The sequence below is a fragment of the Ovis canadensis genome, chromosome 1, assembly GCF_042477335.2.
Source record: "Ovis canadensis isolate MfBH-ARS-UI-01 breed Bighorn chromosome 1, ARS-UI_OviCan_v2, whole genome shotgun sequence".
In the NCBI taxonomy this organism is placed as follows: domain Eukaryota; kingdom Metazoa; phylum Chordata; class Mammalia; order Artiodactyla; family Bovidae; genus Ovis; species Ovis canadensis.
The window spans coordinates 117,836,724-117,857,380 of record NC_091245.1 but is presented as its reverse complement, the minus strand read 5'-3'; the positions used below and the strand labels follow the sequence as shown (position 1 = coordinate 117,857,380).

The 20,657-nt window shown below is 44.4% G+C and overlaps 1 protein-coding gene across 11 annotated transcripts in view; it reads right to left on the bottom strand.

Moving 5' to 3' along the window:
• PBX1 (PBX homeobox 1) overlaps window positions 1-20,657 on the bottom strand; it is a 337,025-nt gene that overhangs the window by 22,910 nt on the left and 293,458 nt on the right. For 6 of the 11 annotated variants that reach the window (XM_069547591.1, XM_069547531.1, XM_069547600.1 and 3 more), the window contains one exon: window positions 18,978-19,462. The exons of the other annotated variants lie outside the window; for them this stretch is intronic. Coding sequence is in view for 3 of the 6 variants with exons in the window: in XM_069547531.1 (XP_069403632.1) it covers window positions 19,370-19,462 (93 nt within the window). In the remaining 3 variants the exon portion in view is untranslated. Of the gene's footprint in view, window positions 1-18,977; window positions 19,463-20,657 lie in introns of those variants that run through there. 11 annotated transcript variants of the gene reach the window in all.

The following is a 20,657-nucleotide window of genomic DNA, read 5'->3' as shown; positions in this document are numbered from 1 at the left end:
TCTCCAGCTGCCTGTCACACAAACACACCTTCAAGGCGCCCCTTCCAGCACCGAGCCCCCCACATGGAGAAGAATTGCTTATGGGTCATTTGTGGTGATTCCTCACCTGTCTCGTTCAGGTAGGTGCTGCAGGCTCCTAGGACCTTAGTCCCAGACCTTCCTCTGGATGTGGTTCCAGAAGCAAACCATGAGAGGTAACTTTGAGATTGCTTTAGGGCAGCACAAACCCATTCATTCATTCACTCAACAAGGACTTGTTGAGAACCTCCTAGGAGCCAGTACTACCTTGGGCAATTCACTCCACAGTTCCTGCCTCTCAATTTCAGAACGGGTATCATAACACCTGCTCACAGGTCAGGCTCCAAAGGCTTGTGTCAGCACAAGCTGGACAAGTTGGTGTTGCCAACTCGACGACTGTCACTCTCTCCAGGAGAGTGGCCCTGCTGCCACAGGTGGCAATCCCTCTGGTGCAGAGCGGCACCAGATCAGATGGGTGACCTCGGGAACACGGGTGCCTGGGCACCATCTGGCATTCTCTTTGCCTTTGATTTATCAGTGCAGAGCTATCCCTGTGCAGCACCATCAACACGGGTTTGGTGACACCTTTACTGCCTGGCACAAGGTAGAGCAGTGATGATCTTATGCAGTCGAGAACAAAGTGCAGAGACACCTGTTTATTGGGCCAGAAAAGGCCACAGGCGCTGCCCGGGAGAATGTGGGCATCCCAGCTCCCCAGGGACAGATCACACTGAGCAGAGCAGCCAAGGTCAGTTCACGGTGCGGGTTGGGGGTCGGGATGTCTCGCGTGTTTCTGCAACCTCTCCCCACTCCCTTTCCCAGTTTGCTCTGCTGACAGCCACCCCTGAAGTTTATAGGTATCATTACCTATGAAAAATCTGTTCTGTCGGAAGACAGTCGGGGGTGGGGATGGGTGGCAGATTGCAATTTAATGATCAGATTAAAATATGCTAAAGCAAACAAATAAATAAATAAAGAGCCCAGCCGCCTGGATGGAGCACCACAATTCATTCCGTGGGCAACAGAGACCGGGGCTCCAGAGACCAGCTCATAATTCACCCCACAGGCAGGTTTAGTAGCCTGTTACTATATGACCACAAGGAGAAACAACCCTCCAAGACAGATTTACACTGAATGGCACTGGAAACTGAAGGGCTAGGGGCTGGGAGAAAAGAGATGGGAAAGTAACAGTGGTGCTAATCACAGGGGCAGAATGGGTGTTCCAGTTTCCAGTGGCAATGTCGCTCTTCCTCTTCCAGTCTCCCTGGCCCCTCCACAGCTCACCTGCTAGAGTCAACGCCACTCTGCGGCACTGAAACGCAACACGCTGAGACCACGTCCTGTAATGTGGGGTCATGTTTCTATTTCTACCCATCTCCCAGCCTGTGATCTCAGGAGGGATGAGCATGTAAATTGTTATCCTTACTTTTAGATGCCAAAATGTTGCTCCATAGGTCAGTGCTGGATGGCTGAAGGAATGAGCTATTATTCTTCAGAGCTTGGGTCCCTTGCTGGGGACCTCCTTAGCGGGGCCCCCTGGAGTAGAGAGCAGGGAGGTGGGGAGCACGGCGGCCAGGCCCCTTGTGGTCCTCCCACGTCCACCTCCCTGTGCTCCCTGTCTTCCTCGGGGTCTTTCTCTTGCTCTTTCTGGTCTGTACCTGCCAGGTTCTCTCTTCCAAGACAACTTCTGTATACCTGCTGTTCCCCTTGCCTAGAATCCTCCTCTCATCCATCATTACAGTTAACTAATTTTCTAGTTTGCAGCCCAAGAAGCCTCCAGAAAACATTGCTGACCCCCTTGACTGATTCAGTTCTCTTTATTATGAATTCTCAGAATCATCTATCTTTTTTCTTATTACTTATCAAGTTGCAGATGTACACCTATCTCTGTGAATAATGAATTGATGCTAAACACCTCCACTAGGCAGAAAGCATTCTGAGAATAGAGACTAGGTATTTTTATTTTTGCCTATCATCTGCAGTATCCGCAACAATGCCTGGCGCACAGTAGGTTCTCAGGAAACATTGATTGGAGGAACAGGACTTATCCTTAGAGATCTCATTATCCTACATGCAGTGGTCATCACTGAAGCTTCATGCCCCCACCATATCCTATGATTTCATGACGCACCACCCTTCACCCTCCACTGAAACATTTACAGTTATAATAACAGCTCATCTCCACCAGGTTAGAATGCAAAAACTGATTAGGGCAGCTCTCCACCAGGGCCCGACATGGCTGTGGATTGCTATTGTGTCTGAAGGGACAGGAAAAAGGGTAAGGAGATCTGAGATAATCATTCATTTCCCACCTTGGGGAAAAGCCTTTTTTTTTGTTGTTCACACTCAGCAAATGATGCTCTTGTACCAATAACAAATGTCAAATGCTCTTCCTGGGACTTGGGGGAGAGAGAACATTAGCAAAGGAGGAGCAATTCAGTGAAAAGGACAGAATTTCTGTTTAAGGATTGAAAAGCCAAGTAACAAATGTCACCAAGAGACTCTGGGGAGAGAGCTTTGCATCAGCCACCAGTACTATGGAAAAAATAGATATATCTCTGGCCGCTTTTAATCATCTTGCACTCACCATGGCCTGGAATCTTCCACAGGGTCTCCCTCTCTCACAGAATGATCCTTAGCTCTCAGCTCTGTAGCACATATGTGCGGGTGTCTTGTTGGACCAGAACTGGAGAAATAACCAGGGGAGGCTGTCAGAGCAACAGGCCAGACCATACCCTGTGACTCCTAACACAGCACTGCAAATCAGGAGGCCAGCCTTGGGGACTTGGCTTCTGGTAGTTTTCTTGTTCCCTTATTTGTTTGACAGCTATGAGTGAAACTCCATGGTAAGCATGGGAACAGTTGTTCAGGCTCCTGTATTAGATTGTAATTGGGATAGCAATTTATTCACCTTTTTATTCCCCCTGATAAAAGTGCTTGGGAACCAAATTGAAATGGACATGTACTTAATGTAGAAGGGAGGCAGAAGGAACCAATAATTGCAACACGACTTGATGAGTGCCACAAGAGAGGCATAGGCAGGGTGCTGTAGGGACAACAGTCCTCCCTGGGGACTCGGGAGATGCTGTCAGGGGCACTGAGCCTTGAAATATGGGAAGGAGGAGAAGGGGGTGACAGAGGATGAGATGATTGGGTGGCTTCACAGACTCAACGCACATGAATTTGAACAAACTCCAGGAGATGGTGGAGTGGAGAGCCTGGCATGCAGTCCGTGGGGTCACAGAATCGGACACGATTTAGCAACTGAACAACAACAAACTCTAGCAGGGAGAAAGTCATTTCCGACAAAAAAAATGCATGTACAAATGCAGGTCCTAGGAAAGGCACTGGGTTTTTATTTACACTAGATTTTCTCAGAGTCCTTGCCACCATCCTCTCTGCCCCAAATACTCCAATTGTTTTCTAACCAGCTTCACTATTTCCAATCTTATTTTCCTTTTGTCTACTTACAACACTGCTGCCAGTGGCATACTGTTAAAACTTGGTCTTATCATATTACTCCTCGCCCCAAACCCTCTGAGCCTCCAGGTTTATGCAAAGGAAGAGCCAAAATCCTCACCACATCCTCCAAGAGGCTCTGTATGTTCTCCCTTGCACTGTCCATTCTCTGACCATATTACCCAATAATCTTCTCCTCATTCTCTCTCGATTCAAATACACTGGGCTACTTGCGATTCCTCAAAGCTACCTGACGTGTTCTTGCCTCAAGGCCTTCTGCTTGGAATCATCTCAGATATCACAGTGGCTTCCTCCCTCCCCACCTTTAGCAGTTCGGTCAAACTGATTTTTCTAGTCAGTCTTCTGGACCACTCTGTCTTGATTTTCAATAGCACTTTCATCATCCTGTCTTACTTTCCCCCAGCACTAACCACCATCCAACATACCTGGTGGCTCAGGTATGGTAAAGAATCCACCTACAATGTGGGAGACCTGTGCTCAACCCCTGGGTTGGGAAGATCCCCTGAAGGAGAGCATGGCAAACTACTCCAGTATTCTATGCCTGGAGAATTCCCATGGACAGAGGAGCCTGGCATGCTACAGTCCATGGGGTCACAAAGAGTCGGACAAGACTGAGCAACTAAGCACAGCACAGCACAACATACCATTCATCTTATTTATTTTGTCTCCTCTCTATTTTCCCCTCCCATGGGAGTCCTAGACTAGTAACCTGGCAGGCAGGGCAGAGTGTTTGTTCAGTGTTGGCTGGGTAAAGGATAAATGAATATGTTGTTGCTCAGTTGCTAAATTGTGTCTGACTCTTTGTGACCCTATGGACTATAGCATGCCAGGTTCCTCTGTACTCCACTATCTTCCAGAGTTTTCTCAAATTCAGGTCTATTGAGTTAAGTGGGTGATGCTGTCTAACCATCGCATCCTCTGCTGCTCCCTTTTCCTTCTTCTTTTGCCTTCAGTCTTTCCCAGCATTGAGGTCTTTTCCAGTAACTCAGCTCTTCACATAACATGGTCAAAGTACTGGAGCTTCAGCTTTAGCTTCAGCATCAGTCCTTCCAATGAATATTCAGGATTGATTTCTTTTAGGATTGACTGGTTTGACTCCTTGCTATCAAAGGGACTCTCAAGAGTCTTCTCCAGCACCACAATCTGAAAGCATCAATTCTTCAGCCTTCCTTTATGGTCCAACTCTCACATCTGTACATGATTACTGGAAAAACCATAGCTTTGACGATATGGACCTTTGTTAGCCAAGTGAGGTCTCTGCTTTTTATTATGCTGTCTAGGTTTGCCATAGCTTTTATTCCAAGAAGCAAGTTTTTTTTGTTGTTGTTGTTTATTTGTTTTTTTAAATTTCCTGGATGCAGTCACCATCTGCAGTGATTTTGGAGCTCAAGAAAATAAAATCTGTCCCTGTTTCCACTTTTTCCCTTTCTACTGTCCATGAAGTGATGGGACCTGATGCCATAATCTTAGTTTTTTGAAAGTTGAGTTTTAAGCCAGATTTTTCACTCTCCTTTTTCACCCTCATTAAGAGGCACTTTAGTTCCTCTTCACTTTCTGCCATCAGAGTGGTATCATCTGAGGTTGTTGATATTTCTCCTGGCAATCTTGATTTCAGTTTGTGATTCATCCAGCCCAGTATTTCGCATGATGCACTCTGCATAGCAGTTAAATAAGCAGGGTGACAATATACAGCACTGACATCCTCCTTTGCCAATTTTGAACCAGCTTGTTGCTCTATGTCTGGTTCTAACTGTTGCTTCTTGACCTGCATACAGGTTTGTCAGGAGGCAGGTGAGGTTGTCTGGAATTACTGCCTCTTTAAGAATTTTCCACAGTTTGATGTGATCCACACAAAGTCTTCAGCATAGTCAATGAAGCAGAAGTAGATGCTTTTCTGGAATTCCTTTGCTTTTTCTATGATCCATTGAATATTGGCAATTTCATCTCTGGTTCCCCTGCCTCTCCAAAACCCAGCTTGTACATCTGGAAGTTTTTGGTTCTCATACTGTTGAAGCCTAGCTTGAAGAACTTTGAGCATTACCTTGCTAGCATATGAAATGAGTGCAATTGTATGGTAGTTGGAACATTCTTTGGCATTGCTCTTCTTTGGGATTGGGATGAAAACTGACCTTTTCCATTTCTGTGGCCACTGCTGAGTTTTTCAAATTTGCTGACATATTGAGTGCAGCAGCATCTTTTAGGATTTTAAATAACTTAGCTGCAATTCCATAACCTCCACTAGCTTTGTTCTTTCCTATTCTACTTTTTCCCTCTATTTCTTTGCATTGTTCACTTAAGGAGGGTTTTTTGTTTGTTTGTTTGTTTGTTTGTTTTAATCTCTCCTTGCTATTCTCTGGAACTCTGCATTCAGTTGGGTATATCTTTCCCTTTCTCCTTTGCCTTTCACTTCTCTTCTTTTCTTGGCTGTTTGTAAAGCCTCCTTAGACAACCACTTTGCCTTGTTGTATCTTTTTCTTGGGGATGGTTTGGTCACCACCTCCTTTACAATGTTACAAACCTCCATCCATAGTTCTTCAGGCAGTCTGTCTATCAGATCTAATCCCTTGAATCTACTGTCACCTCCACTGTATAGTCATAAGATATTTGAAAAAAAAAATCCAAAAATAATTAGCTTTAAATGAATCACAGACTTCATGTTTAGAGTGAAGTTGGCAGAGCTGCTCTTAACCAACTATGTGAGGTCATGCCATGGGCATTTGTCTTTATCCTTGCTGCGTGCTTCAAGACCTTATCTCTCTTCACCACTCCCTCCCTTTTTTTTTTGGCCAGGCCAGCAGTTTGTAGGATCTTAGTTCCCTGACCAGGGATTGAACCCATGTACCCTGCAATGGAAGGGTGGAGTCCTAACCACTGGAGGGCTGGGGAAGTCCCCACACCCTCTTTCCTGACCTCTTACTATCCAAGTGCCAGGGATCTTATTGGCGGGGTGGGGGAGTGTGACCTCCCTCCACGGTCTTACTTGGCCTTGCTGTCTTCCTCTCTTTTTCTCCCCTCCACTCTTGCTGTCCTTTATTATTTCTTCTTCAATCTCTTTTGTTTTCTCTGTCCCATTCTCCTCTCCTTGCTGCCCATTTTCTTTCTGCACCCTCCTCTTTATCTCTTCCTACCCCTTCTCTCTACCCTCAGTTTTTCTCTATCTTTTCTTATTTCTTCTCCTCCTCCTTCCCTCAGTTCTTTCTCCCTCCCTGTTTGTTGTTTCTTCCTCAGTTGTTTCTCCTTTGTCTGAGGTGTGTTTCTCCTTTGTCTGTGCCTGTTAGGTGTGTAAGATGGTGCCCCTTGAGCTCTAATAATGTATGTGGGGAGACAGGATATTTAACAACATTTCAAGGCAGGGCCAAAGATACACACCCTGGAGGATTTTTGGAGGAACAGATAACTCCAAAAAGGAGAAAGCCTTCCTAGAGGAATGGACCTATGCTTAAAGAACAAGTATGTGGGGACTTCCCTAGTGGTCTTGTGTTTAAGACTTTACCTTCCAGTGAAGGGGGTATGGGTTTGATCCCTGGTCAAGGAGATAAGATCCCATGTGTCTCATGACCAAAAAAAACCAATAAAACCACATTAAAAAAAAAAAGGGTCTGTGAATAAGGTAGGGCCATCATTTTAGGTGGTTGATATAATTACATCATGAGCGAAATTTGCAAAAAGGTTAAAAGAAAGGAAGAAGCTTGGAATTTGGGGAGGGGTACTACGAGAAGACCATCAGCTACAGCCAGTTGTTCTTATTTGAGCTTACAGGAAGAAGGAGGCTAGCTTAGTGAAGGACTCTCAGAATTATATTTTCTATCATTCTAATATTGTTTCTTTATCTCTACAGAGCAACCTAAATTTATGTACAGATGTTTCAAGAAAGCAATTACTAACTGATCCAAGTGATCTGCTTCACTGGCATATTCCTAGCACACAGCTGCCCGGAGGCATTCGTTGAATTGGATGGAGCTGAATTACTGTATGACTAGGGGAAGGGTGAATCCCTGTATGACTAGGGGAAGGAACAGTAACAATATTCCAAGTTTGGGAAGGCTTTAACTCAACATTATCATTGCTTCTGGGGGTTAGGGATGCTTGCCTAGCATCCTTCCACCTCTCCTTGAAGTTAGATGATTTAAAATAATGGAGACGGTCATACATTTCCTCGGCAGCTTCTTGGGCTTCCTATCGTTCTATCCCTTGATGGGTTTAGTCGCTTCAAATCATCCAGTAGCAAGAATGCTTTCATTCTAATCCACATCTGCTCCATCAGCCCAGCCTAATCCCATTTCCCTCTGGATCTGAGCTTTTTGTTCATGGACATCATAGTTTTAAAACCTTGCCCAAGCTTGTTAATTGATGAGTACAGTTGTTATTCACGAGCAAGGGCTTAGAGATTTGTGTTGTTTTTTGTTTAACATTTTGTCTTGTTGAAAAAGTCTTTCCAGTGGTAGTCCCGCTAGACATTAAGGTCCTTCTGAAGTACAGAGCCACTGTCAGCACACAGGAGGTGGTCAAGTGCATGCTTGCTTACTGGAGAAATGTAAGGGTGGTCACCCAGCCTGTGGCCTGTCTGGCAACCATCTGTGATGTCTCAGGAGAGGAACCCAGGGCACTTGCAGAATTCTCAGCAGAGATTTGCTATTGCCACAGAGGAGGTATGGGCCAAGCAAGGAAAATCCCAAGGAGGGAATTGTACTGGAAAAGCAGTAATGTGCAGAGAGGTAAGATCGAAGACCCAGAAATAAAAGAGCTGGGTTTATATCGTGTGGGTTTGCTCTTTGAGTTGGGAAGATCCCTTAGCGAAGGGAATGACTACCCACTCCAAGATTCTTGCCTGGAGAATTCCATGGATAGAGGAGCCTGGTGGGCTACAGACAGACATGACTCAGTGACTAAATCTTCCATTTTCACCATGTCATTGAAGGTCAAGATGCAGTGAACTAACTGATACAAACTTGGGTGCAGAAGACAAGTGGTTAATGTGATGGATGATGTCACAGTCTTTTGTTATCTGGCTACAGGGGCAGAGGGCCCTGTTTGAACTTCCAGGCCATGTGCACATGAGGAAGTCAGAGCTCTCCAAAGATCTATACTCTGGTTTGTCTTCTTAGACATGCTTGGTGGGTGGTTCAGACCAGATCTGCACAAAAAGGCTTTATTTTCAATTTGAGGTAAGAGCAGGGAGGTCTGATGTTTTCCCTAGGACAGTTTCCCAGAGCCTTGCATTTAGAGAGCAACTCAGCATCTGCTACTGCTAAGTCACTTCAGTCGTGTCCGACTCTGTGTGACCCCATAGATGGCAGCCCACCAGGTTCCCCCATCCTTGGGATTCTCCAGGCAAGAACACTAGAATGGGTTGCCATTTCCTTCTTCAAACTCAGCATCTCTTTGATCATAAATAAAAATTCTTTTTTGTTGAGATAAGTTGAAGGTATACCACATGATGACTTGACTCGAGTATATTGTGAAATGATTCCCACAGTAATTTTTAGTTAACATCCATCATCTCATAGACTTAAGGTGGAGGTGGGAAAGGTTCGCTCCTCATGAAGAGAACTTTTAGGATCTACTCACTTGGCAACTTTCAAATATACAGCCTTGTTAACTGCAGTCATCCTGCTGTTAAAGTCTTGATTCTCATTCAACTACTGCTACTTGTACTGATTAATAAGAAACTAGAAAACTTTCAACCTTCTATGTAGGTAAGTTCGGCCTGGAGGACTTGCAAAAAAAAAATCCCCAAAGCATTTGGAGAGCAGAGTATCCGTTGAGGAAAGAGGTTGCAAGGTGAAGCCATTAAAATAAGACGTAAGAGCACATCACATCCTCTCACCCTGGAAAAGGATCAGAGAAGTTGGCATGTGGGAGACAAACTTTAATGACCTCACAGTTCTGTCCAAGACCAACTCTGCTTATCTACTTCTAAACATCAACTTGTTTTTAAAAAAATCCTACATTTTCTTAAGATAGGAATAGTGCAAAAGTGAGTGAGAAATGATGGAAGACACATTAATTGAGCCAGAGAGATAACAGGAATTTTCTCAGGAAGGACAAGATCTTAGTAGCCAGGCTAGACTGATATTAAAAAAAAAAAAAGAAAGAAAGAAAGAAAAGAGAAAATATGCCCATAGCTAATAGCTCTTTACAATGGAACTATGGAAAAAGAGGACATCCTGATGCTACTAGTTCAGGGATACAGATGCACCCAGATAATCAGAAGTATAAATAATACTAATAATAAACATGCTTTTAGCACTTATGTGTATCAGGTGTTATTCTAAGTTGTTTTCAGTTTTTAAAAATTGATGTTAAATTGGTATTTATCCCTGGTTCCTGATACAGAGCTCCTAAAACCCTCATATTTCCTAAGTGATAGGAGTATGTTTAGTTTGTGGGCTCCTTAATTTCTTCAGGATGGGAACTGGTCAGAGAAAGACTAAGCCTTGATCAGAAAATTGAAGCTTTTAGCTCCAAATCCCAATCACCATGTAGGAAGAAGGGCTAGAGATTGAGAAAATCATTAACGGCCAATGATTTAATCAATTTAACCCGTGTATTGATATCACCACAAACACCTCTTAAGCCGTAGCACCCACACGCTGGGAGGGTGAGACAACCCAACTCCATGGAGTCAGAGGATCCTGCACTCAGATCCCTTTCAGACCTTCTCTTTATATCGATGATCATCTGTATCCTTCATGCTGCTGCTGCTGCTAAGTCGTTTCAGTTGTGTCCGACTCTGTGTGACCTCATAGACAGCAGCCCACCAGGCTCCCCTGTCCCCAGGATTCCCCAGGCAAGAACACTGGAGTGGGCTGCCATTTCCTTCTCCAATGCATAAAAGTGAAAAGTCAAAGTGAAGTCGCTCAGTTGTGTCCGACTCTTCACAACCCCATGGACTGCAGCTTACCAGGTTCCTCCGTCCATAGGATTTTCCAGGCAAGAGTACTGGAGTAGGGTACCACTGCCTTATCCGGCATCCTTTATAATAAACCAATAAATATAAGCTTAGTGGTGTCCTGAGTTCTGTGAGCCATTCTAGCAAATGATCAAACCTAACATGGGGGTTGTGGGATTGCCTGATTGATAACTGGCCAACCAGAAGTGCGGCTGACCTGATGCTTGCTATGGGTGTCTGCAGTGAGGGCAGTCTTATGGAACCCAGCCCTGAAGCCTGTGGGGGTTTGACACTAACCCTCAATAGTTAGTGTCAGAGTTGAATAGGATTGTAGGAGATCTATTGGAATGTTTGAGAATTGGTTGATATGAAATAAAAACCTCTCATTTAGTGTCAGAGAACCTGACAGAGATTCAAGTTCATGTGGTCTGGCTTTTAAGATCTCAGTGAGCAAACTACATGTATCCCTCACACCAAAGGTTCTAAGAAAGACCCACTGAAAGCTGCAGTTAGGGGGTAGGTAATGAAAGCAACTGGAGATGTTCCAGTGGGTGACTTATAGGTTTCACTAGGTGATACAAGAAAATGTGGACACATTTAAAAGGGAAAAATCAAGAAGATCAAGTGGTAAAACACTACAAGAATTATTACTGAATTCAAGCACATAGTTAGTGTGTATAGGAATGCAGACATGTCCTGTGTTCTGAAACTGAAGCCCAGGGGATGGCTGGGGAGGGCAGGAACATACCTATTGGGCAAACAATACCTCAGCGGGTGATGGAAAGATACCTCTTGTGGAGTTGGACCCCTCAAAGGGATTAAAGGTGAGCAGGACCTGTCTGAACAATGGAAGCCTTGGACAGATCCAGAGTAGGCTAATTCTTTACCGTCTGACCACCAAAAAGCTACTTTTATGCTGTTCAGAAGTGCTCATTGTCAATACTGGTGAGTTTCACTGGACGGTGTGGTTGGTTTTCATGAGACAGATGGAATTTGGGCTTGGGTTGTCACCTGGACATAAGAATGGACCCTATGATTAATGAATGGACCCTATGACTCATCCAGAGGAATCCAGAAGCATGAGATAAGCTGTTTTTTGCATGGGTTCCATGAGAATATGGGCTTCCCTGGTGGCTCAGCTGGTAAAGAATCTGCCTGCAATGCAGGAGACCTGAGTTCGATCCCTGGGTTGGGAACATCTCTGGAGGAGGAAATGGCAACCCACTCCAGTATTCTGGCCTGGAGAATTACATGGACAGAGGAACCTGGTGAGTTATAAGCCATGGGATCATGAAGAGTCAGACACGACTGAGAGATTAACACACACACACATACAGGAGAATAAACAAGGTCAACATTTCTACCAAGCACGTGGCCCCTTACAACTCGTCTTGCCTACCTACTCTTACCCTGCCTAGAGTGGTCTGGGAAGTATACCTAAGGCTAGAAGCCAGAGATTGTGTCTCCCTGTGTCTGATTGGCTCAGACAGTAAATCCCCTGCTCTCTTTATCTGGTCACTGTTGGAACTTTTCTGCAAGGTGTGGGAGGAGCACAGCTTCACGCCTCTCTGGGCCTCTGGTACAAAGATGTACGGGAAAGCACCTTCCTTGCCTCACCCAGTGACTTCCTAAGACTAAACTCTTGTGCCATCCTTCACGCTGAATATTTCCAGAAAGGAGGCCATATTTTGGATAACAAAGGGTGGTTGGAACATTGGTGCCCTGCTTTCTTGTTCAAGTAGGGGAGGTCACAGAAGTCTACCAGGAGAAGCAGGTAGAAATTTATGTTGAGGGTGAGGGTGTGGAGTGCTGAGCGTATCAGATTTTGTGATTCTTAATGCTTTCGACTTCATTTGAAGTAACTGCTGGCCACTAGATCTGACCCTTCTAGAGAGCAATAAACATGGGAGAGACTTCCTCAAGGGCCAGGCAGGTTGCCTTGAGGAACAGCAGCTCTCCTTTCATGATGACCATGGGCTGAGTACTGAAGTCAGGAGTTTAGACAACAGCCACATGTGGAGATTGTTGAGGAGGTGGCTCAGCTCTGGCCCCCATTGTTATACCTCTTTCTGGGTCTTCTCTGCTGAAGAGTAACAGAGCCAACCCTGGGATGTTACTGAAAATGGTTTTCTTGGGAGTCTATCCTGTGCAGTGAAACAGCTCTGTGGACTTGCTTTTCTCACTAATCCTGGAGCATTAGGTGTGATGAGACGGCTGACTACTCAAGGAGTTATTGTGTGCTGTTATTGCCAGGAAGTGGCTGCCTAGACAGGGACCACTTTTCTTCTGCCCACCCCTCAACTCTTGCATTTAGGAATATGAATGGAAGGGGGTTCTTGGTTAAGGCTTTCAAGAAGTGGTGACCCTTCTACACACTCTTTCCCTCCTGCAGGTCAGATGTGGAGGACTACAAATTCCTGCAGGCTGAAGGAACTGGATCCCTGAATCACTGCATGAAGACAAGGCATCCTGACAAGGAATGTTTGTTGGGGGCTATTACCATTATTAGTGAGAAACAGACTTGTACTGAATTCGAGGCACAGGCTGCGGTCCATGAAATCGCGAAGAGTTGGACACAACTGAGCCACTCCACTTTGACTTTTCACTTTCCTGCACTGAAGAAGGAAATGGCAGCCCACTCCAGTGTTCTTGCCTGGAGAATCCCAGGGATGGGGGAGGCCGGTGGGCTGCCGTCTATGGGGTTGCACAGCGTCGGACACGACTGAAGCGACTTAGCAGCAGTAGCAGCAGCAGTCTTGGTCTACTACAACAGTTTAGTACCACTCTTAAGTAATAAACTAGGTGGGTGGGTGAGGTTCACAATTCTCCGGGCAACTAAAAGACGAAGTGGTCTAACACTACCTTGTATACCCAAACTTCCATAAATGCTCCCATGTTTAGATTTGCAGAGGAGACATGAGGTCTCCATTTTGATTGCTGAACATGCTCTCCAAATCAACCTTGGCAAGACAGCTTTATATTTTTGAGGCCATTGGGCCCTTAGCTTATCTGTTAAGAAAAATGATGATTTGACCCCCTCCTATGATGGTCCATTCTTTTCATGTTTTCTATTGATTAGAATCATGATAGGGATGAAAGGGTGAGTGATTGGCATTTTCAATATAGACCTGCCTCTCTGGGGCTTTGGGCAGAGCCTCCTGAAGCTTAAGGTGTTAAGAATGAGAAAATGATGCATGTGATGCCTCCCGAGGAACGATATGAGGAATGGCAGGCAAGAAGCTGCATCCCACTCTATGCACAAATAAATGGTGTTAAGGGCCTGGAAGCAGACTTAGGTGTTGAAGGCTGAAGTGGTGATCCAGCCAGAACACTCGGAGACATTAAACTCTGTAACAGACCACAACGCCAAAGGTCAGGGGCTCATTGCGAGTGTAGACAAACCTCTGCAAGAGACGACCACACAGGATGGCACACGTAACACACGGCATGCATGTTTGCCCAGTGGAGGAGTGTCTGTCATACTTCCCAGAGCTGGGTGGTTCTTCTAACTTAGATTCATTCCTTCCCCTGCAGCATCTTTCTGGTACCACAATTTTCCTTATGACCAGATCAAAGCAAAGAGAAGGGAAGGAGAGCCGGTGGAAGATGGCTATGACTCAGAAACTTGTAATTTATTGTGGAACATCACCCTAACATTTTAACTGGTATTTGGCTGATGGCTGCCGATCACAGACAAGCAAACAAAACTGGGTGCTCTGCCTTCCTGCAGCACAGCTAATATTCGCACGTAAAAAATCCTTCTTTCCTTCTCTCCCTCCCTTCCTTCCTTTGTGGGTGAGGAAAGTAACTCAATTTGTCCCACTGCAAATGTAGACTTTAAAATGATGAGGGCCACAGTTTAAATTATAATCCACATTAAACTAAATCATAGTTTGGGGAAAGACAAGTTATCAGCAGGTAAGAAAATAAATTTACACCAAATACAAGTATACTTTTTTTTTTTTGCAACAAAAGAAACTATTTATTTGGAATATGCATTACCAGTACAAATTAGGAGACTGTAAAACCTACACCGTGTTAGTATCATTAGAGAACACAAAATTTCAGTTGGAATCAAAAGGGACAGAAGCCTGTGCTCTCACAGAAGCAGAAAAGCTTAAAATTTCAAAACCAAAACAGAGCAGAGCTTTGCAGGTTTATACTCTGAATAAGAACAGGGGAGGAGGAGTGGGAGAATAAAACCAACAACCAAAGGAAAGCACTTCAAAATAATTGAAAATGCCAAAGGAAAGAAAAGAATAAGAGAGAAAAGGGGAAAACATTGAATGTTTTATTAATTTTAACAAAAGGAAAAAAAAAATGTTTACAAAAAAAATAAGAGTCCAGAAAGCTTTGAGCTAGGGATTGAAACCATAAAGGTGATGTGAAAAGCTCGTCGTCATTGTTTTTTTATGACTTAAAAACAAGAGTGCATGCATTAGGGTAGAGACACTTCCTAAAGTGTTGCTCACTTTTCTTGCTTAGGTTCTGGCTGCTTTCTGAATGCTTAGTCATCTGTGGAATGAAAACCATTTAAATTAAGTTTCTCCAGATAACATTGCTTTCTTTTCTCCCCTAACTTAACAAAAACATTCCGAATCAAGCCAGTTTGACAATCTGCTTTAAGCAGATGCCTAAATCAAAAGTTAGTGAGAGTTAGCCCATGAATCCAGCGTAACCACTCAGCACTGAGTCTGGCTGGAAATAAATCCAGGCTGAAGGGCTCTCGGGACAGTTCCTGGATCTAGTCTACTCAGCTAATGGTACACACCCCACCAGAATCTCCTGTGAAATTCCTCTGGAAGAAAAAAATCCTCTCTAGTTGGAAAGGCTTTGTGGAAGGTTGTTATCAATCAGGAAGAAAGAAAAGAAAGCATTTTAATGTGACATTCACAATCAACCAAGGCAAAAACTTCTCCCTACAATATAAAAAGTTACCCTGGACCAATTCCTTGAAGAGTTAAAGGTCAAAAAAAGGAACTTCAAGTCCCTGCAGTTCCCCCCCCCCCCCCCCAGGGACTTTGGAATGCCACACACTCCAGAAATACAGGTGAGTCATGTGACGTCATTGTGGGGCTTGTCTCTGAAGTCAACTGAATTCTTAAGCAAACAGAAGTACATGGAAACAGCCTATTCTACAAATGTCATCTTTTCACATCACCTCGGATACATATTTAAGAAATAAAAACACCAAGATCATAATCCTGAAAATTAAAAAAGCACCCTCCCATAAACAAACCAAAAATAACACAATTTTTTTTTATATAGTTTAAAGAGCAGGATAAAGAAAAGTAAAGAATTTATTTCTGGGTCTCAAAGTTAATAAACATAATAACATGTTAGGCTGTACCTATTATGCTCACTATTCCAAACTTTTTTTTTTTAGTTTACAAAATGAATTACTGTCACTTTTAAACATTGTGAAACAGGAAATGGATGTGCACAACTCGACACTTTTCTAGCATTCTTGAACTAATTCACAAATGCAAGAAAATAAAAGAAAAATGGGGGAAATGGTGAATGTAGGTAGTTGGGTGTTAAAAACTAATGCAGGAATGATGTGCATTGTCACAGAAAGAAGAGGGGAAATTCCCCATCCTGTTTTGCGTGCTAAGAGGGTCATTTTTAAAATTTTTATTATAAACACTATTAAATTCAGACCGCTTTTTTGGTTTTTTTTTTCTTTATCTGAATATACAAGAACATTCATTATCAAATGTTCATCATCAATACTACAAAGAACGAGACACAAGTCGCAAGAAACAATGGAAAATGTTAATAAAGCTGAAAGAATCGTTGAGTATTTTTTTGTTTTTTTTTTAAGTTTTTTTTTTTTTTTAAATTTGAGTTTCTGTAGTTTCATCTTTTTTTGGTATCGAAGTCAGGTTTTTCTGGGCAGAAAAATAAAACTCAGAAGGCAAGGGGGGCAGGGAAAGATACATGAGAAAAGGCAATTGACAAATAAAAAAACACTACCACAGCAAAAAAAAAAAAAAGTAAAGAAGGTGCCACTTGGCAAAACTACTGCACAGGAGTCAATTCCACACCAGGGGGAGGAGTTAGGGATGAAAAGGAGGGTGTGATGAAGAGTCACAAGGTGGGCAAAGCTTAGGGCGAGTTTTACTTCTCAGGGGAAGTCGGCTGCGGGGAAAATGGAGTACTCCCACTTCCATCAGAAAATGAAGGAATCTTGGGGCACATTTTGGTATCTGTATGACTGACCTAATAAGAATTCCCAGGGAACTGTATTTCCAGAGGCACGCTCTTTCCATACCCATCCTTCCGCTGTCAGCATTCTCATGCTTCCCTTAATACAAAAAGGGCTGGTGGTCGCCATGTCCAACGTGATCATGGGTGAGTGGGGGAAGGTAAAGAGCGCCGTGTGACGAGCTGGGTAGGGATGACACAGTGAGGGGTGAGCATCAGTGCAAACCACTGCAGGGAGAGAAACTGCCTGTGCAAAGGTGGCACCACTCTAATCTCTTTCATCAGCTTAAAATGGTGATCATTCAAACCAAATCTGCAATCATCCTTCCTGTTTCCAAGAGAACCCTTTTGTGTCTCTTTCGTACTTTGCCCCAAGTCAAGGGGATACAATCCTACCATATTCCTGTGTGGGTAGTTTCAATAGATCCCTGCCACTCAGGCCAAGTTCTTCCCTGTTCTAATCACTGTAGAATGGTAACAAGATGTTTCCTTCCAGGAAGCCTCTTTATCAAGCTCTATTCTGATGATGGCACAGGTTAGTAGACACAGTCTTCCTACTCCTCTTAGCCATCCAGGTATGATGCCATCTTGCCAAATATTTACTTTTTGCATTTCCTTCAAATACACACACCTTCTGGTTGCTTTCCCCTACCTCCCAACACCCACACACAGGAGCATTTTCTAATCATTACTGTAGTGCCGTGCAGAATGTCCATGATCTTGTCAGCTGGTCATCCTCCCCCCTCAGGGCTTTATACCTCTCCCAGAGGCTTTCTCAAACAGAGCAGATGAGACAGGGGACTAAATGCTTATGAGGCCACATGTTGGATTCTAGTACAAGCGGAGAGAACCAGATCACATTTTTCCAATTTAGAAGCTTATCTCTACTCTACAAACCAGCCAGGCCTAAACAAACAAAGAGAAATAACAACACTGACTCTGCTCTTTGTCCTCATGGTGACGACCTCAGGCATTACTGCTAATCAAAAGTTAGAACAGAAAAACCATGTATCCTCCCGACACAGCATGGGCCAGTTTATCTTAGGGAAGCTACTTCCCCTGACTTCACAATTATATATTGGGTGTGAACGAAATCAATTTCTTCAGTCTTTTGGTGAGCCAGGCATAAACCCATTTTACAGATGAAGAAAATGAGGCACCAAGAGATCTGAACACTTCCCATTTAATCAAAAAAGATGCCATCTTTTCTCTTGGCACAGTTGGCTATGAAGACTCTGAGTTCAGGTAAAATTAGAAAACAGTGTAGTAGTACATACTCTTCACTCTTAGATATTCCCAGGGAACAAAGGTCACAAATGATTTAACTGAAAGCACTACCTCCCTGTCCCCCATCACTCTGAGGTCTTCTGTATAAGTAAACAAAGTTTGTCTCATCCATGTTCTTAAACAATTTTCTCCTCCAGGACAAGAATGTGGTGCCATATGGCACTTTGGATAATTGATGCACTGTCCCTAACATAAACACAAAAACGAGACAGAACCAAATCCACTGCAGACACTGGAAGTACTGTGTGGCTGCCCAAGAGCTCCAGAGGTGGGGGGAACACCAACAGTTTAGGAAGTCTACCCTTTATCACGTTCAAGTCCTGTGTACGCCATTCCGGTGTGTGCAGGCTGGGGCCCTGGAAGCCCCAGGCACATACTGCTTCTCTATGTCAGTGACCTTCACTCAGAGTGGCTGTTTTGCTCTCTTGCGCTCACAAGGTGTAATGCTATGGTTACTAACGCAGGTATTCATATGTGGCATGTGACTGATTTGGGGCAAGTGAATGTGTGTCTGTGCACGGGTCTACATGTTTATATCCCTGTGTGTTGTGGGGAGGAGGGTGGGATAAGGTGAAGGGTTGTAGGATAAGAGCCTTCCACTCCTTAGGGATGCATTCACCACCATGCCTAACTCAGACCTGGTTTTGCAATAGGTTCTGAACATTGCTTACAGCACGGTCTCCAAAGACTGTGCTTCTTGAGACCAAGAGCTGTCATTGGAAAGATGCAAAAGCCTCTAAGAATCCTGCCCTTCTTGCTCCTCAAGCCCTCTTTTGCTGCCTGACTTCCTGCCTGGGAATCAACCTGGCGGGGGTAAAACCAGAAACTGTGGCACTTGCAGAAGCCCAGGAGTGACAGCCCCCAGGGAATACCTGGGGCGACAAGCAAGAGGAGGAATTGTGTCCTAAGCAGTACTGTCCTCAGGGAAGGCAGAGCAAGAGGAGGCAGGGTGGCCTGGGACGAGCAGGGCAACATGGCGTATTCCTGCCGAGAGGTAGTGAGAGTAAACGAGAGAAACAGAGAAGGACTGCCTGATAGCAGAGGGAGCGAGGGACCAAGGGAGGGAATCTGGCTCCTCAAACCACCAGCAGGAAAATATACAAATGCTTTTATTATGTTCTTTGCGTTTTCCTCTTTAAATTCCTATAATTGTTGAAAATATCCTTCAAGGATGTAAGAGAGGGCAGGGACCCAGGGAGTCTAGGACAGAGGGAAAGGGGCAGGGCAGATGACGGACACCAGGCTGACAGCTGGAGGCAGGGAAGGGTGGCTTCTACCCAGAAAAAAAAAAGGGTGGGAAGAGAGTATAAAGAAGTGTCCAGATTGGCTGAAATAGCATCCCAAAGAAGAGAAGAGAAGGAGACTCTTATTGTGTTTGCTGATTGCTTCGACCTCCAGTCTGACCGCTTCAGCGTTGAGAAACCCTCCCTCCTGGCCCTGCCTCGACTGGAGCACAGGGTCAGCCGGGATGCGACTGCTGGGAGATCAGTTGGAGGTATCAGAGTGAACACTGCCAGGGCCTTCTGTAGGGGAGGTCACTGATGAAGGGGTAGTAGCATCCTGCCAACCTCCATTAGCCTAGAAGGGAAAAAGGGAGAGAAGTCAGTCCTCTGAGATTGGGTGGCTGTTCTTTGCAGACAATGACAATAAGGCAACTGAGGAAAAGGGCTGAGTACAGTGCCTGGCACGTGGGGACACAGCCAATGGATGGCTGTGATTGTGGTCAATAATATCCACCCCCAACCCCACCCTCAGATGAGTTTGGGTCCTCCCAGCGAGCCTTTGGACACAGTATTGGCACGTCCACTTCTCACAGGCTTTGTCATTCAGTCCAAGCCATCAGAGGGAAATTCTGTGTGCTCTAGGATGACCGCGGCTACTCTGCTGGCCAAGGGACCGAGTTCTAGCTCTGACTGGCAATGGTTAGCTATTGGCTCTGGCAAAGCACTCTCCCCTGTTTGGCCTTGGGTATCCCTTAAGAAAAACTGAAAGGGCAGCTTAAATGCTTTCTCAGGTCCTTTCCAGCTCTGGATGTGGCATGTGTACTGGGAGCTCAGGCACCTGTTCTATGCAAGGTTCTGTCCTAGATGCTCAAGGGTATATGATGATAGGTTGAGATCCAGTTTATGCCCTCAAGGATGGGTATGAGACAAGCAGATGAATGAACTAGAGTTTCAAGCAGAACCTAATACATGGTACCCCCAGCTGTTATGAAGATTCAAATGAGTGCAACATCTCCTCGTGATGGAGCATTAGCAAAGGCTTCATGGAGGATGAACTCTCTGAGGTAAGCCTTAAAAAGTACAGAGGGTGATGAGATGAATCAAACAGGTAAAACAATGGTGCCAACACCATAGGGACTGGTCTGTATGACTATATCTAAAAGGTGGTGACACAGGAAGCTATAACTTTGATCTATACGTGTAGATCTTCCTTCTAAGACTCTAAACCCAGATGCAGTAAAACAGTAATATTGTTCCAAAAGGATTTGTTTTAATGACCACTCCTTTAAAAAATATCCCACCATTAAATAGCTAAACAATGATTTGCTACAGTGGTTAATTCATGACTGTTTATATATTTTAAAGCATTGAACCACAAGTGTGCTAAAAGGCCTCTTTTCCCCAATCACTGCGTTTCTTTGGAGTTAACAGACCCTTGACACTGGAAATGTTAATACCAAACAGACCAGGTTTTAGGCAGGTAAATTATTTTTATTGTACCTTCTTTTATTCCCTCAAGTACATGGGGTACCTGGGGTAGGTGTTATTAT